The 20,783-nt window shown below is 49.1% G+C and overlaps 1 protein-coding gene across 2 annotated transcripts in view; it reads right to left on the bottom strand.

Moving 5' to 3' along the window:
* The window catches only part of LOC147239246 (putative uncharacterized protein MYH16), a 50,866-nt gene extending 30,104 nt beyond the window's left edge, over positions 1-20,762 (bottom strand). Inside the window, exons 1-3 of one of the 2 annotated variants that reach the window (XM_086196179.1) lie at positions 20,478-20,762; positions 9,917-10,045; positions 1,419-1,646 (exon numbers count right to left, since the gene is read on the bottom strand). In XM_086196179.1, coding sequence (XP_086052305.1) covers positions 1,419-1,646; positions 9,917-9,994 — 306 coding nt within the window. In that variant the 5' untranslated portion in view covers positions 9,995-10,045; positions 20,478-20,762. Of the gene's footprint in view, positions 1-1,418; positions 1,647-9,916; positions 10,046-17,278; positions 17,400-20,477 lie in introns of those variants that run through there. The other variant, XM_086196178.1, reaches the window with a different exon arrangement.
* Positions 20,763-20,783: the final 21 nt, after the last annotated feature.

Below are 20,783 nucleotides of genomic sequence, written 5' to 3'. Positions count from 1 at the left end.
AATTTATCACACAGGAACGCATCAAAGTTTGTAAAATAATGACATGGTGCCAGAAGTACTTCATGTGGTGAAGTGCAGGCAGATACACTGGCGCTGGAAGGAAGTTCAGTGGATGAAGGTACTTGGTATCACACTTTAAAGCCAGCAAGTGTATTTTGCCCTTCCAGTGCTCACTAATCAGTGTCTTGAGCTCATGGAGATGTTTTTCCCTCCTGTACGACCTTTTTGTGACTGAATGCATGGAGAGCCAGCCACAGCCGTTTAGCTGGATGCTAATGTCAACAGCTACGAACAGCACAGCTCACATAGTACAATCAAAATATCTTGATTTTAAGCGACTTGGTTCAACGGAGTGCACTGGCAGGTTGCACTCGGCCCAAGTTATACTGGAACCTGTGGATTTCTAACGATGTGGCTGGATTAAGAGGACGTGGATTAAACTGGACGGTGACCCGGAGAGGGGAGATGTTAGCCCACAGTCTATATTAGCTTCAAGCTAAAACATACGTGGCTGGCTCCTCCTGCATTCTGGAGACACCATGAGGTAACACGGGAATGAAAACCACCTTTGTGAGCTCCAGATGCCTTTTAGTGACAACCTGAGAGGTAAAAAAAACCCAGTTGACAGGTGAAGTATCGCTTTAAAATCTGTGCCACCTGAAAGGCCAGAATCCTGGTGCAATCCCAGTGTCAGGGTCTGCTGGTATGACGATGATTCTGGGAACAAAGCAAACTAATTCATGAAGCTTCAGCCTCGCCTCCACCACTGCAAATAAACTACTGTTGCTACTTTTACCGTCTGGGAAGAAGAAGGCGGAGGAATCGCTAAACATGTGACACTGAGGAGCGTTTCAGTGCAGCAGTTATTCCGTCGTGTCAGACATTGTTTAGTGTGACTTGCAGTATTAGCACTGGTAATTTAGCTGCTGCGACACAGATACTGACTGAATCGTGTCATTGTTATGTTGTTGGCATTAAGTTTCAGGTTAGCGCAGGAGAATGTAGTAAACCACGAGGCACCAACCAGAAGAGCATCGAATGAAAATAATGATAAAAATACACTGAATTGAAACGACCCGGCTCAGGACCAGCGCCTTCACCCTGTACCCTCAGAGAGGAGAGGCCGCTCATCTGAGACGGATCCGCCGGTACCAGGACGATGTTTGTGATCCTCACATCCCAGCAGTGCACTTGTGATTTATTTTATTTCATTTAACCTTTATTTACCCAGGCAAGCAATTAAGAACAAATTCTGACTTACAAGTGCAGCCTGAACCAAAGAGCATGGGCTCTCGCCACAAACCAGCGAGTGGGAACACGCACACGGTGGTTGAAGTGTCCCTTTAATCAAATTCAGCAGGTCACTTTGGTTTGACCTGCCATGATCGGACTCCCGCTCCCGTCCCAGAAAAATCTACCTGTTTATCCTGTTTGGATGCAATCAGGGCGCCCTCAAGTTCATCCAGGTCTCGTCTCAGGTTGCCGCACTCGGCCTCCAGCCTGTCCCGGTGGAGGGCCAGCTGGGTGGAGCAGGCCTCCTCCTCCTCCAGACGCTCTGACAGGCCTGAGAGCTGCTGCTGCAGCTGACGCCGGGCCTCCTCCAGCTGGACGCAGCGCCGCTCCGGTGCCTGGGCTCCCTCCTGCTCCTGAAGCACGTTGCAGACATTTGAATGTTTGCTTCTCCCTGTTCTGCTGCTGAATTCCAGTCAGCTTTCAGTAATTTGGAGTCCAGGTGCATTGAGTCTGCGCGCCCATCAGAACCCGTTTATTTACAAATTTGAGAAATCAAGAAGAACAGTAACATCTTGCTTAAATGCTGACATTTAAATGGCTATTTGCTTTACGTGCCAACACACAAGAATTATGAATTGCTGTATTTTATCTCTACATGTAGGAGCGATAGTTCAATTTGGAGAGCAGAGAAACTGGATTAAAGTCATATGAGGCAAGAGAGAGAATTTAGTAAAAGTGGAAGCGGTTGGCAGTAAATTAGGAGGGATTAGAGGAACAAAAGGAACCCAAGCCAAGATGAAGCCTTCTAGTCCGTTCTTACCGTAGATTATATGCTGAAAATGGGTCTGTTCCTCTCAGCGCAGAGCAGAAAGCCTCCCTTTGTTAAGTCTACTCTCTCTGTCCTTAGGCTTCAGCAACAGTGACGTGCACAGCTGACTTGATAGGCAAGTCTAGCCGAACCTCAGATCTCCTTCATGACAAGAGTGAAAAGAGCAGATTGCGGAGGCTGCTCTGGTTCGTGTGACTCCCTGCATGGGCCAGGCCTTTGGAACTAGCAAATAGCAATGCTAAACATCTGGGCGTTAGTGAAACGATCAAGCAACCACATTTCCATCAGCGTTTATTTCCATAAAAGCACTGAGTTTGCACTCTCTCCTTTGCTTTGCTGCAGTTCCTCACATCATTTTCCTCCCGGCTGGGGAATCGTCACGCATCAGCCCAAATGTGCCTCCTACTCAACCTACTGGCCGGTTCAGGAGGCTGATGTCGCCCGTCTGCTCCCATCCGCCAAGGAGGCCAAGGTTTCACGGCTGGGTTTTGATTATCTACTAGCTAATCTATCAGCAAGAGTCAATAAACTTGGATGGGGGAGCCTGGGAGAGGCAAGAACCCATCCACTACTGAAACAGGTCCGAGTCACCGATCCATGATTTTTCTTTAACATGGTGGGATAAGGCGTTTAAAGGAACATTAATAACTCTTAGTTGATGCTTGGTTATGTTCATTCGTGAGGCCATAGGCGCTATTTAGCTATAATTAATCATTGATTGATGCTCTGAGCGTAAAGTGGGGAACATGTATCTCTTAATCCACACCTCCCTCAGGTTTTCCATCCATCTTTGCTACAACGTTATCATGAACCATCAGTCAATCACGACTAGACTGTTAATTAAGAGTTACCTAAGCATTAACTAACCTTTACTCATGGAGGACAACCAACGATTGTCCCTGGAGCAGCAGTAGTACGGCTCAGGGTGCCTTGGCTGCATGTGGGTGTGAGTCTGCGAGCGCGAGCGCGAGCGCGAGCGCGAGCGCGTGTCTCGTCAGGGATTTTGCTTCGTAGATTTAGATTAACCAACGCTCTCTCACGTGTCAGTTGTGTGCTGGAGGTGGTGACATGTTGTAAATGAGGACACGTGACTTGTTGACTTTGTACCCTGAGGGGTTACAATGTTTTCTAACCAATTCAAAATTCGCAGAGGTGCAGAGTGACATCAGCCTGCCATCGGTATCCAGAGATACTTCTTTTAACACATCGGTGTCAGATTGATGGGCCGTGTAAGTGGATCGGCCCAGCCAATCAGGATTCGTCTCTTCATGCCTTCGCTTTTGTTGTTTGTGATGAAGCAAACGTTATCAATGGGCTTCTCCAAATGAAAATAAAGATTCATGTTTCTCTTTCAAATTCATGTTCGTGTGGTTTCTGTCAGTGTGAACTAAATGTAAATATCACGGACACGTTTTCTTGTTAAAACGGATGTTTTCATCAGCAGCAACCATCAGCTATTGGCCACATCAGAAGGAGGAGGTGCTCACATACGCCACTGAAGCTCTTCTCACAATCTATTAATGCATAGGATTTGGATCCTGAGGGACGTTTGGATCAGACGTGCAACCGTCACCCATGTGTTCCAGGAATATTCCAAATACTTTGGTAGACACGTGCAGTACTGCTGTGACTGTGAACGAGCCAGGTGAACCTCCACAGTCTTACACCCAGAGATGAATCAAGTGACCGCATGGACAGTGCATTCAACCATGACTGAGGAAACATCCAGGTGTGCTGGCTGGCAAACAGTGATTCAAACACATGTAGATAAAAGCTAGTGCATATATTGCAGTAATGAACTGTACTGCAATGATGCTAGTACTGCAAATTCCAAACTTAAGTTTGTTTGACCTTATTTCCTTAAATAATCCCTTTTCTCTTTTGGTTGAGACAACCCGTGGTGACGCTGACCTCCAGCTTAGCCGACAAGAACACATCACTCCTGCAGCCGTTTTCCCCGTGGAGCCGCTACATGACACAGAGTGCAGATGTTCAGAACTTGGAGCAGCCAATTCCACGTAGCTGCTTCAGTTTCAGGGTTTTGTCACTGTTAGCCTCACTAGCATCACCTCACTGTTAGCGGTTTACCTCCATCAACTCTGCTTCCTCATGTCAGGTATGAAGACTCCACAATCAACAACACACATTCACACAATCCATCAAAATTTACCCACAACCGCTAATCTGTGCTCCAAAGTGGTGCTGTATCCGTCCCAATCCAGCTCCTCTGGTTCCGGTTCTGCTGCTGGATCTGCATGGTTCCCTTTGGTCTCCTCTGAGTAGTCAGAGAGGGAGGGGCAAGCCTGATGGCACCTGACAGACATCACCTGGCAGATACGTCGTTGTGGATGTCCTCACACGCTGTGCAGTGTCTCCTGCGCTCCGGCGAGGGGTCGGTCTGTGTCTGGTTGGAGCACAGCTGTTGTGGTGCTTCCAGGTGAATCTCAGCAGGAGGAAGAGCGGGAGTTCACCCACTGGAGTTGTTCCAGGATCCACTCTCCCAGCAGATCCTCTCTCTTGCAGCTCTGCTCACCTTCCTTTGTCACACTTCTAATCTGTCAATCCTCTCTGCGTTTCTTTTTTCTCTACCTTTTCCCTCCCTCTCTTGCAGCTCTTTTCCTCTCACTCAAACATTCAAATGCATTTTGGGGCGATGAAATCCAAACATATGTTCTTCCTGCTTTTCTGCAGCCTGTAACCAGATACAGGTGGGTGCCGTCGGTCCAGTCAGACTGGGATTCAGCATGACGACCACCTCTCCTGACTCCTCGCGGTAGTCCCCTCCCCCTCTTTCAGGGGATCCAAAGGTGTCACCAAGGTGTCAGGTTCAAGAGAGAAGAGCTTTTAGCCCTGTGCAGCTACAGAAATCCAGTCCTCAACTGTAGCATCAAAACCTCACCACAGACAGACAAGAAAACCAGATTCCAGAGCCAAAACCGTCTGCGTTATAATTGACATGTCTTATGCACCCACGCCCACACGGTCCCCACACAATACCGTGGCATTCATGTTAGCAAGAACAATGAGGCATCTTGTGCTTGAGTTCAGAGTGGAGATGTTTCCACTGCACGACACCAGCGAGACCCTCAAAGACCACAGTAACCATTTGTCGGTCTAACCTTGAAATGGGACTTCAATAATCCCAAAGACCACTCAACCACTGCAGAACCAAGGACAACACAGGCAAGCTGATCCAAAGGGTGTCGAATAAATAACAGCTCATACCATCATGAAAAACCATGGGGTTTGAAAAAAATAAATAAAGCCAGCAAAATTTAGAAAGGTCATGGAAATTTGCTTAGTTTCGTCAAGATGGACGGTGAAATACTGAATGTTGTTGGCATTTATTTACGCTCTATTTATTGCTCGTCACCTTCAAGGCAAATCCCTGCAAAGTTATTTTGCCCTCCTCCCTCAGCCAAAGACTGTGGACATCCATCCAAACAGGACCTTTCTAAATTACATCAGGCTAGAATAACTCTGAGGCTAAAAGCGGCTGCAGCTATGCGAGCGAGGATAAGCACTCTGCCAGTGGCACTGGGGCGTGGAAGACATCCAGCCACCATAAAAACATGAAAACACAGGAATTTCTGAGAATTCAGATTGTTTTCCTTTGACAATGTGGTCTGGGTTCTTGTGTCTGAGACAGCACAGAGATCTGTTCATGCGACGCCCACTGGAGCTGGAGGGAGCAGACACTGAGCTCACCCTCTCCAAACACCCTCACGTCCAACCTCGACACTCTTATCAGACTAGAATCCAGCCAGTGTGAGTCAGATATGCAGATCCTCTGAATAATATCATTCTGAAGCTTGGGGCCACTGTGAAGGACAAAAGTTGCCTGTTTCCATGGCTGATAATCAGATCTGTGTGTGATTTCAGAGTGACATGGTGGAGGGAGGCCATGGCTGCTGAGCACACAGGACAGCCCTCTGACTGACGTCCGCCGCCTCCTGCCCTGTGCCCTCCTTCTGTCTCAGAGTTGAGCTGCTCTCTCACATCCCACAACATCAGAGGGAAGATGAGGTGAAACTGCTGGATGATTTCTACCTAACAGATCAACCCCGGAGTCTTGTAAAAGGAAGGAGAGGCTTCAGTTCTGGGGGAATTTCTGTGAGTCTGCACAGGCACGGCGGCGCTGTGAGGTTAGCAGCCGCGTCGGAATGACGATCCACCGCCTTTAGAAACAGCGGCAACACTTCCACTTCACTCTACGAGGTACGCCAAATGAGCCGGCCCTCCACAGAGACACTTCAGTGTATTTTGTGTATTCTAACATGTGTCTGAAGCTCGTGGAGGTGTTTTTGCCTCCTGAATCACTTCTTTGTGACTCCAGAATGCAGGAGGAGCCAGCCACGTGTGTTCAGCTTGAATGGTGGCAAACGGCAGCAAAACTGTTGGAAAATATCAGCTGACAAACTCAAAGTCGTCCACCAGCTCCTCCTTATCCAGCCGTATAGTCAGAAATCACACACACGTCCCGCAAACATGGATAGCAGTCGCAGCCCCCCGTCGCCGCTGATGGCCGCTGATGGCCGGAGGAGGCGTTCCTGTACGTTTCAGGTTATCCGCCTGTTCCATCCTTGTTATCCTAGGAACACCTGGAGGGAGTTTCTCCAAATTTAGAGTGAATGTTGTCTTGGACTCACTGATGAAGTGAAGAGATTTTGGTGGAGAAGGCTCAAACATGAAGGTTGCCAAGACAGCACAAAAACCTTTGGGCCATCACTCTAAAATTCATCCGCTAATCAGTACAACAAAAAGTCTCAAAGAATAAAATGATGACATTTTGTCTCCAAAGGGCAAATGTTAACTTCAATGAGACACAGTGTTCCGACAACCTCTTCTACTAGAAATATCATCAAATAGCTCTCAAGTCTACGCCACTCAGGCTGTTAAGATTCGTAGGAACAACCGGACTTCCTCTGCACTCCTCACATCCATCGTCCCTGCAACACGTAGGAAACGAAAAATGAAACCAGGAGTCGTGACGTTCAGAAGGGAAATCAACTGCAACCGTTTCTGGAATAAATAAACTTCATATTCTTATCAGCCAAAGACGTCGATGGCACAGCAGAAAGGAACGAAGGATTGATTGAAGCACACGAGCAACATCTGAGGTTAACGAAAGCGTCTTTCTTTTGGCAGCAATTCTGAGCTGAAGGTGGTGCGTCCTGAAAAGAAATCAGGGCCCTGTGTGGAGCATGAATGGCAACCGATTTCACTGAAAGCTCCATTTGCATCATGGAAAGTCCGGCTGCACCAAGCTGGAAGTTACAGGAGCAGCAAAGTCATTTTCACTCAGGCAGCTTTCCATGAGTTCTGTGACTATCAATGCAAAAATGTTCATTCAGTTGACTGAAAACAATGGAGGAAACCAAGCAGCAGTCTTCAGAAAAAGCTGAAAAATGGTAGTTTGAATGTATACGTTTTAATCGCAGTGGAGGTCCGCGCAGTGACTGCTGCTTCCTCGCTCAACCTCAAAAGTATGAGAGATAATTAATAGTTGGGAGAATGTGACCCTGAGACGTTCTGCTGCCCCTCCACTCCATCTGACAGCCTCCACCACAGTTTCTCAGGCTACCGGATCGCTGCACGCACACACACACACACACACACACACACACACACACACACACACACACACACACACACACTCATATGTTCACTTACTTCTCCACTGTCACGCTCCTCTTTCCACCTTCATTCATCTTTCCTTACCAGTCTTTTGTCCAGCAGTTGGTGTTTGGCCCCAGAAACTTTGCCCCAAACTAAAAGTTTTCCACATGCAGAGCCGGGGCATCAGGATCTTTCAGCTGGAACGCTCCACATTACTCTCCCATTAACAGTAATGGAGTGGTAAATAGGGGATTTTTCTCAGCGTCTACGGCTTCGTTGTTGGAACTCGAGAAGAAGAACTGGAAAAAAACCTTTGTTTGCGGTGCCGCAGTCGATTCCACATTCATGTTTTATTGTCTTTCAGCAGTGCCCTGTTTTTTTCACTGGTGGTCAATCACATTGTGAGCGGCGTCACATCTTTGAAGTAAAACAGTACAGAAGTATATTTTGCATTTGAAGTACTGAGAAGTAGGCCTTTATTTAGCGACAGTATCTGCTCAGTAACCCACAAACATTTTCGCGTAGCTGATGCAGTCACGAGCAGACGCCATCGTTCTGAAGCTGTTGTTTTCTTAAGTGAGGGGTGATGCGAAAGGGAGTTACAGATGTGAAGACCCCTCAACTGAACACGTGGAAGCTGATGGGCTATGGATGGAAAACGAGAGCTGCAGGGAACTTCTGTTGTGCGTTGGTGTTTTTTTTTTTTTTTTTAACAGTTTAAAGAGTTTTTGGTAAAGTCTTTGAATTCAGTCCAGCCTCTTCGGATGAGCCTCAACAGTCGCCATATAAAAGTCAAATATAGACAGAGAAGAAGAAGTCAGGCAGGAAGAGCGGATGAGAAGAGCCCTGCTGAAGCCTCTGGCTCCGTCTGCTGTGGCACTCAGCAGCAGGAAGGATCACACGCTGGAGAGCTTCAACAAACACTGGACAATGAAGTCCTGAGCTGAACCTCGAAACTTTGATATCCACGCACTTTTTAGAACGAAGGGGACGAGCAGTCAACCAGGACAACTGCAGCGTCCACGTGAAGCATCAGGCAAGCTAACTTGAGAGGTTGCACGTTGACATCTAACGGATCGAGCTGGAGCGTGGGGAGAGAGCGAGCTGAAACTCAGCAGAACTTTTCTATCCAGGTCCAAACATCCAGGTGAAGAAACACAGGCAAGACCCGCCGGTGTCCATCTGAGGTGTCGGTGTCAGGGCAGTTGAAGGTGACAGTAAACAGGACCAAAGTACTGCTGTACTCAAACCTTTACGACTGTACTACATAAAACGTGCTGGGTAATTGAATACATTCAGGCGCGCATGAAGAAAGAAGGAAGAGCGGCCATCGCTGAGATTCAGTCTGTCAGCCTGACCTACTGATATTGAATAAAGAGCCATTACCTCATTATCTTGAAAAGTCAGTTATTTTGACATTGCCGGTGTCACAAGATAACAGTATTTGTACTGCAATATTCAATACTGTATGAAAAGTGTGTTGCAATTACTTTCTTGGGCTGATTCCATGTTTGAAATCATATAAGCAGGAGCTCTGTGGCTGCACAGCTGGTTTATGAGGATTTTTCACTTTAAACAGCGTCGAGTTACAGAGGGAAGTAAGGCTGATGAGCCTGAATCAAAACAAGCTAAAAGAGGCTAAAAGCTGCAGCTGGGTGACACACGCAACCTCCTCTGACTCACACGTCAGACAAACTACCAGCTCTCCAAGCTCTCGCTATACTGTGTTGTTTCGTAGCGCTTAGAATAAATGTATCCATGGACATAACCCTTGCAGTAAGACCGCCACTGACAGTCCTTCGCTCAGTGAGGCATCAGTCACGCAGCGAGCTAAAGGTCGAGACGCAGCGTGGCGTCTCACATCACCGTGACAGCAGCCTCAGATACAGCAGCTCTGTAGTTGCTCTCTCAATAAAACCATCAGCTGGAAAATGGTCAACACAGCAATAAAAACCCACAGAGAGAGAAAGAGAGAGAGAGAGAGAGCTTGAAGCCAGTAACTGCCACGGTGGCTGCATCTCTCTCCCCTCTGCCAGGCTATCATTATCCACTTTATTTCATCCACCCGGGGTTGGTATAATGACCACCTTCAGAATCCCTTATCAAGCAGAAATTCAGATCATGTGACTTCTACAGTTTCAAGTTAGTGAAACAAAAGAGGAACAACTTTCTTCAAAAGTGGTGGAGGGTGAAAGCAACAAGAAGCGAAGAGGGGCTGCAGGGCGTCAGACTCACAGTGGCTGGGTGAGCAGCAGGCGCCTCATTCGGGTCCGTGTTCAGCTGCCGCTCCTCTCTCCTCCGCTGCTCCCTCATCCCCGGTCCCTGAGTGGGAAAGTGCTGCTGCTGCAACGACAGCGACCTGACCTGCAAACACGCGCGTGCACACGCGCGCACACACACACACACACACACACACACACACACACACACACACACACACACACACACACACACACACACACACACACACACACACACACACACACACGGATGAGAGCTCGTAGCTTGGCTGGCCAGATGAGTGACTCACTTTTGCTCACTTTTGTCTCAAGGCTGCAGTACCCCCCCCCCCCCCGAACCACTGGCTATGTTCACGATGAAGGTGTTTACACGAGCTCTTACAGAGTCCTCCTCTTAACGTGCTCCAAAGACACGCAGGCGCATCTCGTGTCTACGCCAGGAGGACCGGGTCACACCATCCATCCACGGCTGGGTTCACAGGTGCGGTTTGTGGTTTTATGAACTCTATCGGCCGAACACTAACAACACAAACAGCATTTCAAAGCCACTTATGCTCAGGGACATGTCAGCAGTCCAGGGATGGCAGGAATATTTCACTGGGATCTGTTCAACAGCTCTTTGAGGGCGGAGCTAATGAGCCATCTGGGGGCAGAATTGTGCACCGCAGATACAATCTAATATAAATTTGTTCCCCTGTGGAACCAAAATATTCTGGTTTTTATTGAACATTGTGTTCAATCATGAGTGTTTTCTTGCTAATAATGCAGAAAATTGTGCTTTGAGTCAAATTTGTACCACTGGAGGCTGCATTGCGTTCCAGCCAGGACCGCTTTATTCAAAAGACCTTTGCCATGAGAACGGGTGGAAGGAGATGAGCCGCAGTGGGTCTGAGCTGTCGACCGCCAGCTGGCTGAGCAGGGACGCCAGCAAACCTTCCCGCCGCCGCTTGCCTGAACGAACTCTACGCCACGACCTGGGCTCTTCATCTGACCGGTGCTGCTGTTTTCCAGGCGTTGAGTCGTGTCTCGATGTCCTTGGGCTGACACTCCCGTCGGTGCTTGAGCTGCTTCATCAGACGCGGGTTAAATGCGGCTTCCTTTATGGCTGCATCTACTCTTGTAGCTCCAACCGACCCTCACAAGCCTGCACAGTGGCTAGCAGGTAGTTACCGTAGCATGCGTCAGCATCACTGTAATGCGCTGTGTTTGACCCTTGAGGGCACAAAGACTGAAGCCTGAGTTTATGTGAGCAACACCCCTTGATGCTGAGACAAATAAACCCACCTAGCTTCTCATTGCAGTGGAACAGCTTTAATCAACGTTCAGTCCAGGGTCACATGACCCTGCAGTCGTCAGGTACTTTTCAGTACACTTATCAGGCATTTAAAACAGGTGAGAAACCCTGTAAATAGCATTTGTTGTCTGTCAGTCTCCTTCACGTTCAGGCCAAATATACCTGGCTGGCTCCTGCTGCATTCTGGAGATACAAAGACGTGATGAAGGAGCGGGAAAACCCGTCTTCGTGAGCTCAAGACTCCAGTGGTGAGAACTCGAAAGGCAAAAAGCCCTTTTTGGAGGTGAACAGTACGATGGTGGGGAAGGTGACAGGTGTGTTTATGGTGTTTGTGGCAGGCGAATCACTGGAAAGAGATGAAAATTGGCGTGTCAACCCAAGAGTCATGTTTCTATCTCTGCCAATCAGAGCTGGAGCTCGTAAATAACCCTGACGACTGAGGAGTCATTTCTCACCGAAAACAAAAACCAGATGTTGGTCTGTTTCGGTCCAGTATGAAAGGGGTTTAACGAAAAATGCATGTTTGGACAATTAAAGTGATAAAAACCCAAACGGGGCTGACGAGATAGCCCACACACAGGTTTGTAGCTGCAAAAGCATCCTAAATATCTCCCTGATCCTTGCCTGCGCTCCACTCCCGACACTCCAGTATGAACCCAAAGTGGATCATCTCAAATATGTTCATGGTTTATTACGACCTAACCCTTCCAGTTGAGTCCAGGTGACTGCGGAGAAGACAAATAATCCTAAAACAATTATACGGCCAGGCATGACTGAAAGTCAATATATAGCCTCTCCGATCAAAAGCACTCCCTGAGCGGCTCCCTCCACCACTGCAGCCCCCCCAGCCTGCTAAAACAAACACACATGAGCTGCAAACATCCATGAAGGCTCCATCTGATCTGTGCAGGCTTGAAGGTAGCCAGCAGGGTTTCATTCAGAAGCAGACGGTAAAGTAAAAGTGTTGTTGGAATGTGCTCGAGCTGCACTTTACAGAAAGAGAGAGCTGGTCTACACCCCATCAACAGCACCTCACCAGTCCACCAGACCACGCTGACCAGACCCCAAGGCTAAACAGACGTCTGTCAACCACTGACAGACAGATATAAACACTATAAAGTTCTCTACACTCTGGGATGCAAACGAAATCTGGGGTTTTACAGTGGAATTCAGCTAAATGCAGGAAAAAAGGATGTCGAGTCTGTCCATCAAAACATCCGATGGGCTGCTGGCCATTTCATGAAAAAGAAACAATGAATGGAGGCGCAAACCAACTGCAGTCTCGTAGTTTTCTTTCCCTTTCTGCATTCTGCTGATACGAAGAAGTAATGCAGGCGGGACAAAGCATCCTTGTGACTCCTAGTAGTGAGTACTTCCAAGGCAAGGGGCACTTTCTGGATGGAGCATCACATGAAGCTGTGAAAACTCCCTATTTTCTTAGCATAATGAATCAAACATGAATATTCATTTCAAATTTGGCTTCACAAAAATAAATGAGCATCATCATCAATTATGATTCGGATGTTTGAAATGCTTTGAAAGCTCTGCTGCTTGTCAAAGCCTCCTAAGCAGCCAGCCACTAGGGGGCGATCCAGAAGCTTCGGGGGTCTGCCATGTTGCACCCTGCTGTGTCTGCAAACACCTCCTGCATGTTGCGGCTGCAGTCCAGACAGCAAGAGAGACGAGCAAATGAACGTCAACTGTGTGGGGCAGAGGGCGAGGAGCGAGTCCATGCATCATCCATGGTTTGGAAGTCGTTCAAGATTTGTGTTTTAACCAGCAGGGCTTCCCTCACGCAGTCCCTCTCACCACTGGACCTGTGGCGATCCCTCAGCCTGCGAGGGTCTTTAACACTTCACAACCCAGAGACACTCAGGCAACGTTCATGGAGCAAAACTAAGACAAGTCAGAACCCAGTCGTTGTGAAACAGAGGAAAACATCCAGAAACTCAAAAATGACAGCAGTTCCATCGCAATTAACACCGAGAAGCAGAGAAGGATGTCTGAAAAGATGCAAACTAGCGCAGTGCTTATAGAGGACAGTGCTGAGTGGCTGCAGCTCCGGTGGCTGCGCTGGTGTGGGTGGACCACACCTGGAGCATCTCAGCCTCCTACACTTGCTGACACACAAACTGCAAAGAAAAGGTAAAAGTCCGGTGTGGTACGAAGACGTCGAGATATTGTAAGCTCTCATTCAGAATCTCGCACGGCAACACTTTGCAGAGAGCAGTTGCCTACATCTTGCATTTCATTTGCACTTCATGCCAGAGTCACTAAGTCATCTTTTATTTTCTCTCCACACCGAACAAGATTCTACAAGTAAATTCTGGCTTTGCTTCCAGCACACACAAAAAAGTAGTTTCCTTCCCTGGGAAAACAGATGTGAGCTGATTTTCCACCATGAGATTAGAAGAAGAGGTTTAAAAGGGAAAGCTGTTCCACAAAGATGGGCAGAACACACACACACACACACACACACACACACACACACACACACACACAGAGAAACCTGTTGCTGCTTGAGCGCTGGTATCTGTGCTGTTGGAAACAAGCTGTCATTAGCTCAGCTCTCTGAACTCTGACAGTGAGTTGACTTCTTAAACCTGAAACACTGCACAGTTTGTCAGCGGGAAATTAGACGGGGAAATATGGTGTCATCTTTCTCAAGTGTGCGCCGGTAATTGCCATGTTGTCAAAATAAGATTTAGGACCTGTGTGATTTAACAGGCATGAGGTCTTTTGCCTGTAAACACAATATATTTACCTGTCAGAGCAGGATTTACCATCGCGCTCAGAATCCTTTTGCACACCGACATCAAGAAAGCAGAAGAAGATGAACGTGACACATCACCGGTTCACCGTGAGCGTGCACACAGGGCTCGGCGCCGTGAGTCAGCCTCATTGTTGAGAGGTCACCGCCGCAAACTCACATTAAACGGCCTCTTTGCTGCAGCACAACCCCACAACGGCTGCACGATGAAGGGAGGGAGGCGGGACGATGTTGGTCCGACCAATTCTCCTCAGTAAAACAAGCTTTTCAATTTTTTAATGAGATTTGCAGACCTGTAACCCTTTTCCTAGAGAGTTCCAAGACAATGTAACAATTTCCCAACCGCCCCCCCCCCCAATCCTAACATTGCTTGCCTAAGTGGAGGAATTAACTCCATGATCTCCAGTCCTCCCTCCTCGTCACACCTGCAGCTAACAGCCCCGCATCCAGTCAGCAGCCAAACATTTACATCACTTTCCTCTTAGAAAGTGTCAGAACAAAACCACCTCCCAGCTCTCTGACAGCAGTGATTGGTGACTCACAGCTCCACATCTTTTAGCAGTTTAACACCGTCCAAGTCAGCAAGTCTCAGATTCAACAGTGAGGAAAGACTTCTTTAGGTTCGACAGGTCAACTGGCAGCAAGGAAGATGCTGACAGAATGATTAAATAAAAAAGACAGCTTGTCTGGTCCGTGTGGATAGATTGAGGCATTAAACTGTGAACATTTTCAATAAAACTGGAAAAATATGTTCGAAAACTTCTGACAGGGAGCGAGCAGGATAACAAACCATGAGGCTGAATTTCCCGACGCTCGGTGGAGGTGCATGCTGGGTCCAGCAAAGGCCTGGTGCTCTGGCTGGCGGGGCTCACACTCAACCACAGACGGCGCTACATCACATGAACAAAAGTATCATTGCTGTCCACTCCAAGAAAACGTCGACGTCTCACATTTTCACAAATGAAACTAATTTGCTTTGGCCAGGTGATGCGTATTCACAACAGGGTTTGTTCTCCCACAGAGAAAAACCCAATCAAGTCACATGACAATATTCACTCTACCGATTGGTCAAATGAGTCTGGGGCGGATACCAGACAGTGAACGCAGGGGGAAGGTCTGGTTCTGGACGAGTGGTGTCTGCTACTCAGCTGCACACATCTTCCTCTCCTGCACGCTCTGCTGCGTTGCTGCACTCTGGTGCTAATAAAACTGCAAAGGCCGAGTTCACGTGTGACCTTGTGAACACGAGGTGTTCGTCGCCTGCCTCCACGTGTTACGTGGAATGGGTTTTTACCGCCTACACTGGTTTCACATACGTGTATGTGTGTTTGTGCTTCTGGCCAGACGGCAGTGTTTGTATTATCAGTGAAGCTGTTCTCATTGGGTACCATCATTTTGGCTGTGGCAACCGCTGCTCGCGTTACGTGGCGAGAACTGGCTCTTGTGTCCAGTTTTCGATGGACTGAATTGAGCAAAGGGCAGCGGCTGCACAATGCTGCCAGTAGGTGGCGGTATAGGTACCGTTGCACATGTCCGTTACCGACGCTGCTCCCTGGAGATGAAGGCCGAAGTTCTGGCGACAGTAAAATCTACAGGCTAATCACACCTGAAATATTTGCTACCTCACAAAGAATCAGAGGGTCCGTCTCACGTTGACTGCATATCTTCAAAACACGAGTGTCAAAGGTTATTTTCAGAATTTCCTCATTTCCGACCTTTTCTACAACCATACGTCAAAACGACCATCAAAATATCCCTCTGCCACCATCAGAACTCTCAGTTTTCTCACCGGAGCCACAGTCACACAACCTGTGAGTGCGTTCTTGTCTCTGCTGTGTCGAACGCCAGCGTTCATCGTGTTAGACTAGCAGGTGAGTGCAGGCGGAACCGGTCCAGGTCAGGAGGACCAAGCCCCTCCCTCTGATCACCCGAGCATCACCAGCAGTCATGGCGTCGACTCAGGTCAGCTGCAATCATAAACCCGATCAATGACGTGATTGTTGTCACGTCATTCCAGTGCAAAGACGTGACAGACGATGAAATACCTGACATGGCCGAACAACACGGGCAACCAGCAAACATGGCATCAAGGCAAGGCCTTCAAATTATAACTGACACACACACAAAGGTTGAGAGGCTCTGAGCCCTGAGAGCTCGCAAACTACAGACCCGCATGCAGGATCATCAAAGGTGACAGTCAGGCAGTGTTCATGTCTTTGTTAGCCCACCTGTGTGTTTGTGTGTGTGTGTGAGAGAGATTGAGAGAGAGAGAGACAGAGAGAGAGAAGGAAGATTGGACTGCAGCTCTAACAGAGGTTTCATGGCTGACAGTGTGTGTGTGTGTGTGGGAGGGGCCATCATCTCCAACACCTCAGGACTAGAAAACTAAAAATACCACATCAAGGTTGTCACCTTGATGAGCGGACACGCGTGCGGACAGACGACCAGCACACACGACGCACCCTGCAGCAGAATGAAACTCTGACTCCCATTCAGAGTCCCCTCCCAACAACTGCAGAACAACAACCAGAACCTGAGATCAGCCGTCGATGACCGCCACAAGGTCTGGGTCCAGCTGAGACTGTCCAGGTGGCGGAGGCAGGGGTTTCATTCAGTGTCGCCATAGAAGTCCTTGTATTCCTGGTTAAAGTCTATTTTAAATATGCAAATCACCTGCTTAAATATGCGCGGACGTGCCTGCATTGGTGTGGGCGTGAAGAACAGAAATGAACTGAATAAAAACCCTTTGTGTCCATTTTCTGTGGACTCACCAGGATGAAGACACGTGGACACAGAAAAACGTTGACCAGCGCATTGAAATGAATTTCTACAAAATTAAATAAAATTGTGGTTTTTTTACATTTGTGTGTAAACATCCATCACCTTAACTAATGGCTCGCGAGTGTATTTGGGACCAGCCAGTCTGGATCCCTGGCCACCCTCAGAGGCCTCCAGGCTGCGTCCTCGCCCTCCGTCTCACTCAAGCCTCCCGTCTTCCTTGGCTTGTTAACCCCTGCGACTCCGCTCCCGTATGTCCGCTCCTACCAGACACTTCAGTCTCGAACTGACAAACATAACCATGTCACCAGCGCACACGGCAGCAACATACGAGACTAGTGTTGCTTTACACTCTGACGCCCCCTGCTGACTAACAGAGGCGTGGACCCCCAGTAAGGAGGAGCCCCGCCATCTGTTACGCTGACCCAACATGCTGGAGAGGACAGGCAGAAGCAGGCGGGAAGCTCACGGATGCAGCCGGTCAGACAGACGCGTGAGTGATGCAGCGTTCTTACGTGAGCCAGCGGTCTGCTGTGGCGACTGATGGCGGGTCTGTACTGATGGAAGTCAGTCTGGATCACACACACTCTCTTCTCCATCCTCACAGCTCGCAGCCGCCCATGCTGTCTTCACCCGAGCCAGCTCTGGGGAGGAAGTGAGGTGTGTGTGTATGTGTATGTTTGTGTGTGTGCTCCCTGGAGGCTGTGGGAGTGAGAGAGAGGAGGAGTGTGTGTGTAAAAGTGTGTTACGGCTGCTACCTGACCCTGAGAGGAGGGAGGGAGGGAGGGGGGGAGCGAGGTGAGGAGCATAAACAAAGCAGGAATGAGCTTGAACAGCCCCCTCCTGACCAGCTGCCCACTTCCACCTCGTGTTACACACACTTTGTGTTGAAAAAGTGCATTCCTGTGCAAGCTTGCATTTTTGCAACCACACATTCAAACAAACTAAAACTATAAAAGCAGAAGTGTGTGAAACCTTGATCAGTGAGTGGAGACGTGGCACCATGCCAGAGTGGACCCCCCCACCCCCCCGGAGGGGGAGGAGCAGTGAGCGTACCTGCAGGAGCATGGAGCCGCCCATAGTGGAGAGACGGTGTGTCACCTCTTCTGCCGTTACAGGAGGGGGAGGGGTTTACAGTGATTACTTCTAGTGCCCCCCCCCCCCCACACACACACAGGCACATCTGCCTGACGACAACCAAACACAACATTTCAGAGAGAAACACAAGTAAACTCAGGAAACATCAGGATGAAGGAGGCGAACAAAAGCAGCAGACGATGGCGCAGCGCAACCCTCGCCGCTCGCCACGCCCTCAACCCCCTGAACAAACTCATGCTCGCGGCAGACTGAGTGACACTACAGGTAGAATAAGGCAGCTACATTTTTTTTTCCTGAACATAAGGTCAAATTCTTTAGCCCCCCCCACACACACACACACACTGACATCCCTCAACCTGGCGCTCTGTCAGCGAGATTCAAAATGAAATGACGTGTTCTTCTCCTACTCCTGGGATGAAGCAAGAGAAATGGCCCCCAGCCGTCACCTTCCCTCCCGATGTTGCAAAGTAAACATCAATTTGTGGCTGATTTCCCGCAGCCTGCAGCGAGGGAGCGGACGCCACAGAGGCGTGTGTGGCGCTGACGAGCACACGGGGGGGGTCAAGAACGGGACGAGCAACACTCGGCCTCTGCCTCGCTCTCCAGGTGGCGCCACGTGTTCCCTCCCGTGCTACGAGGTCATCTCCTGACGCCGCGCGGCGTCACCCTCCCAGCGATCAAAACCCACTTTTCAACAGCAGAATATTTGCTTCTTTCATTTCTATATTCATTATTTTTAATTGGCAGTTTTTTTATGCCTTACATGAAAGCTCTTTGGCAAGATTTCACAAGTTTCTTTACCCATCTCATCTCCATGACCCCCCCCCCCCCCCAGCTCCATGGCAACAAACCAGAGCAAATCATTGCTTTTTTCCCCAAAAGGGTTAAAAGCTTAATGTCCATTTTCCTCAAGACGACAGACGTTCATTATCTTGGTTTATTTAGAGGTGAAACCTTTTGATGCAGCAGCTCCAGAGTGGGCGCCGCTCCTGAGTGGGCGCCGCTCCTGAGTGGGCGCCGCTCCTGAGTGGGTGCCGCTCCTGAGTGGGCGCCGCTCCTGAGTGGGCGCCGCTCCAGCGTCGGCGGCTCTCCCTGCACATCAGAGGCTTTCATCTGATTCGTCTGCTAGACGGAGGGATGAACGCTGTCTCAACACTTCAATCCAGCTCATCGGTGCAGAGGGAAAGACTTCACTATCATAACTGGTTTCACCTGACAATGGCAGTCCTCTAAGTACCTTCTTTCATTTTGTAATTACTCAGTTTGATTTATTGTACAAATACACACTGCGGTCGACATCGGCCAGCTTTAGGTGCAGATCTGGGATCAGTCGACCTAGACCAGACTCAGCAGAAAAGCTGATCTGGATCACGGCGGCTCTTGGGTCCTGCTCCAGCTTGTTGGGGGCAGGTGATCCGCCTCTGCCTGACACGTTGATGGAATTTCATTAACTGAAGGTTTTTAGTCGTCAGATGAGTCTTGACATCATGGACTCACAAACACTCCCTGTGTCTTGTGGTCTGTATCTCCACTGAGGGAGGAGAGCTGGCGTGCACCGTACTGTCATTAGAAAGATGGCGTACGCCGCCACACTGAGCACGCTCCAGGTGGAGCTGGCAACTTCTGGTCAGATGAATTAAATCATTGTATGGACACTCGGAGGAACCCAACCTCCATCCCACAGGTGAGCCCTCACCGCCGTGTAAGGGAAGTAAGAATCAGACGAGAGGTTTGTAACCTTCCCTCTCATCCGTCTGTTTGATGCACGACGGTTTCTCTGATGACGTGGCCCGTGAGTACGTCACCTCCTCTGCTGCTCGCTGTCGTTGACTTTGCTCCCTAAAACAAGTCAACTACCAAACTCATGGGTTGTCAGTCGCTGTCCTGCTGAGGCCTGGGAGATGACGCCGCCCGTCTGGTAGCTCCACCCCTCAGTCAGAGGTCAATAAACACCGGGAATGAAGACGCCGCCATGTTGTTTTTAGCTGGTTGACCTCACCTAGCTGGTCAGGTTAGCGACCACAAACACCGTCCACTCCTTTACTTCTGCCAGGGACACCGGGAGTAACGCAGTAACGTGTATTCAGTTACTCACGTCAACAGCACCTGTCAATCACTGGCCTGCACTCGTGACGTCAGCAGGGCCAAGTGAGGGTCAGTGGGTCAAGGAGATGGTATGATCCACATCAGGGGGGATCCAGGACTTCACCACACAAACGCGTCCTCCCGTGTCGGGGTGGTGTCTCAGGGGGATGTCCCTCTCTCCTCATCATGCTTTTATCTAAATATTCCTGTCCAGGATGGACGGACAGTCTCTCCTCAGCCATTTCCTGGTTGTTGCCTGTTTTTGCTGCATGCTAATAATCTATGCTATGGTGATGCTAACATCTACATAAATGAAAGTGAGGATCCGACCAGGGGGCCCAGTGGGCTCCCCACGTGGAGGCTCTTACTGTTCGCCGTCATGAAGCTGAGTGTTTTTTTCTGGGTGAGTTCCCTCCGCCGATCTGAATTCGAACGGTGGACACGTCCTGCAGACACTGAGGCGGCCATCTTCCAACCTGATGACAAGTGCACGTCATCAGCAGGTGCAAAGGCTGTGACGCGTCAACTCACCTGTCCTACGCCCTGTTTTCTGGCACTGTGGACACACGAGGAGTGGGTTGATGTCCTCCTCTGGTGGCCAAATATGAGCTGCTTTGTTTCCGACAGCCGTTACGAGGAACAGTTGCTTTCTGCTAAATCGTCAAAATAATTTGTCAAAAAAAGAGACATTTTATTCAAAAGTGGTATATTAGATGGTCAGATTCACTGACGCCACGTTTTTAACCCGAGTGGGTAAATCACGACGGTGTTTCACTGGGGTGAACTCCCCCTGCAGTGCAACAAGTGGCGAGTCTGACTTCCTGCCACTAGAGGTCG

Source organism: Aulostomus chinensis, chromosome 23 (assembly GCF_037954235.1).
Source record: "Aulostomus chinensis isolate RoL2024-O1b breed Wild chromosome 23, RoL_Achi_v1.0, whole genome shotgun sequence".
In the NCBI taxonomy this organism is placed as follows: domain Eukaryota; kingdom Metazoa; phylum Chordata; class Actinopteri; order Syngnathiformes; family Aulostomidae; genus Aulostomus; species Aulostomus chinensis.
The sequence above is the reverse complement of the archived record's forward strand: the minus strand, read 5'-3'. Positions and strand labels throughout refer to the sequence as shown.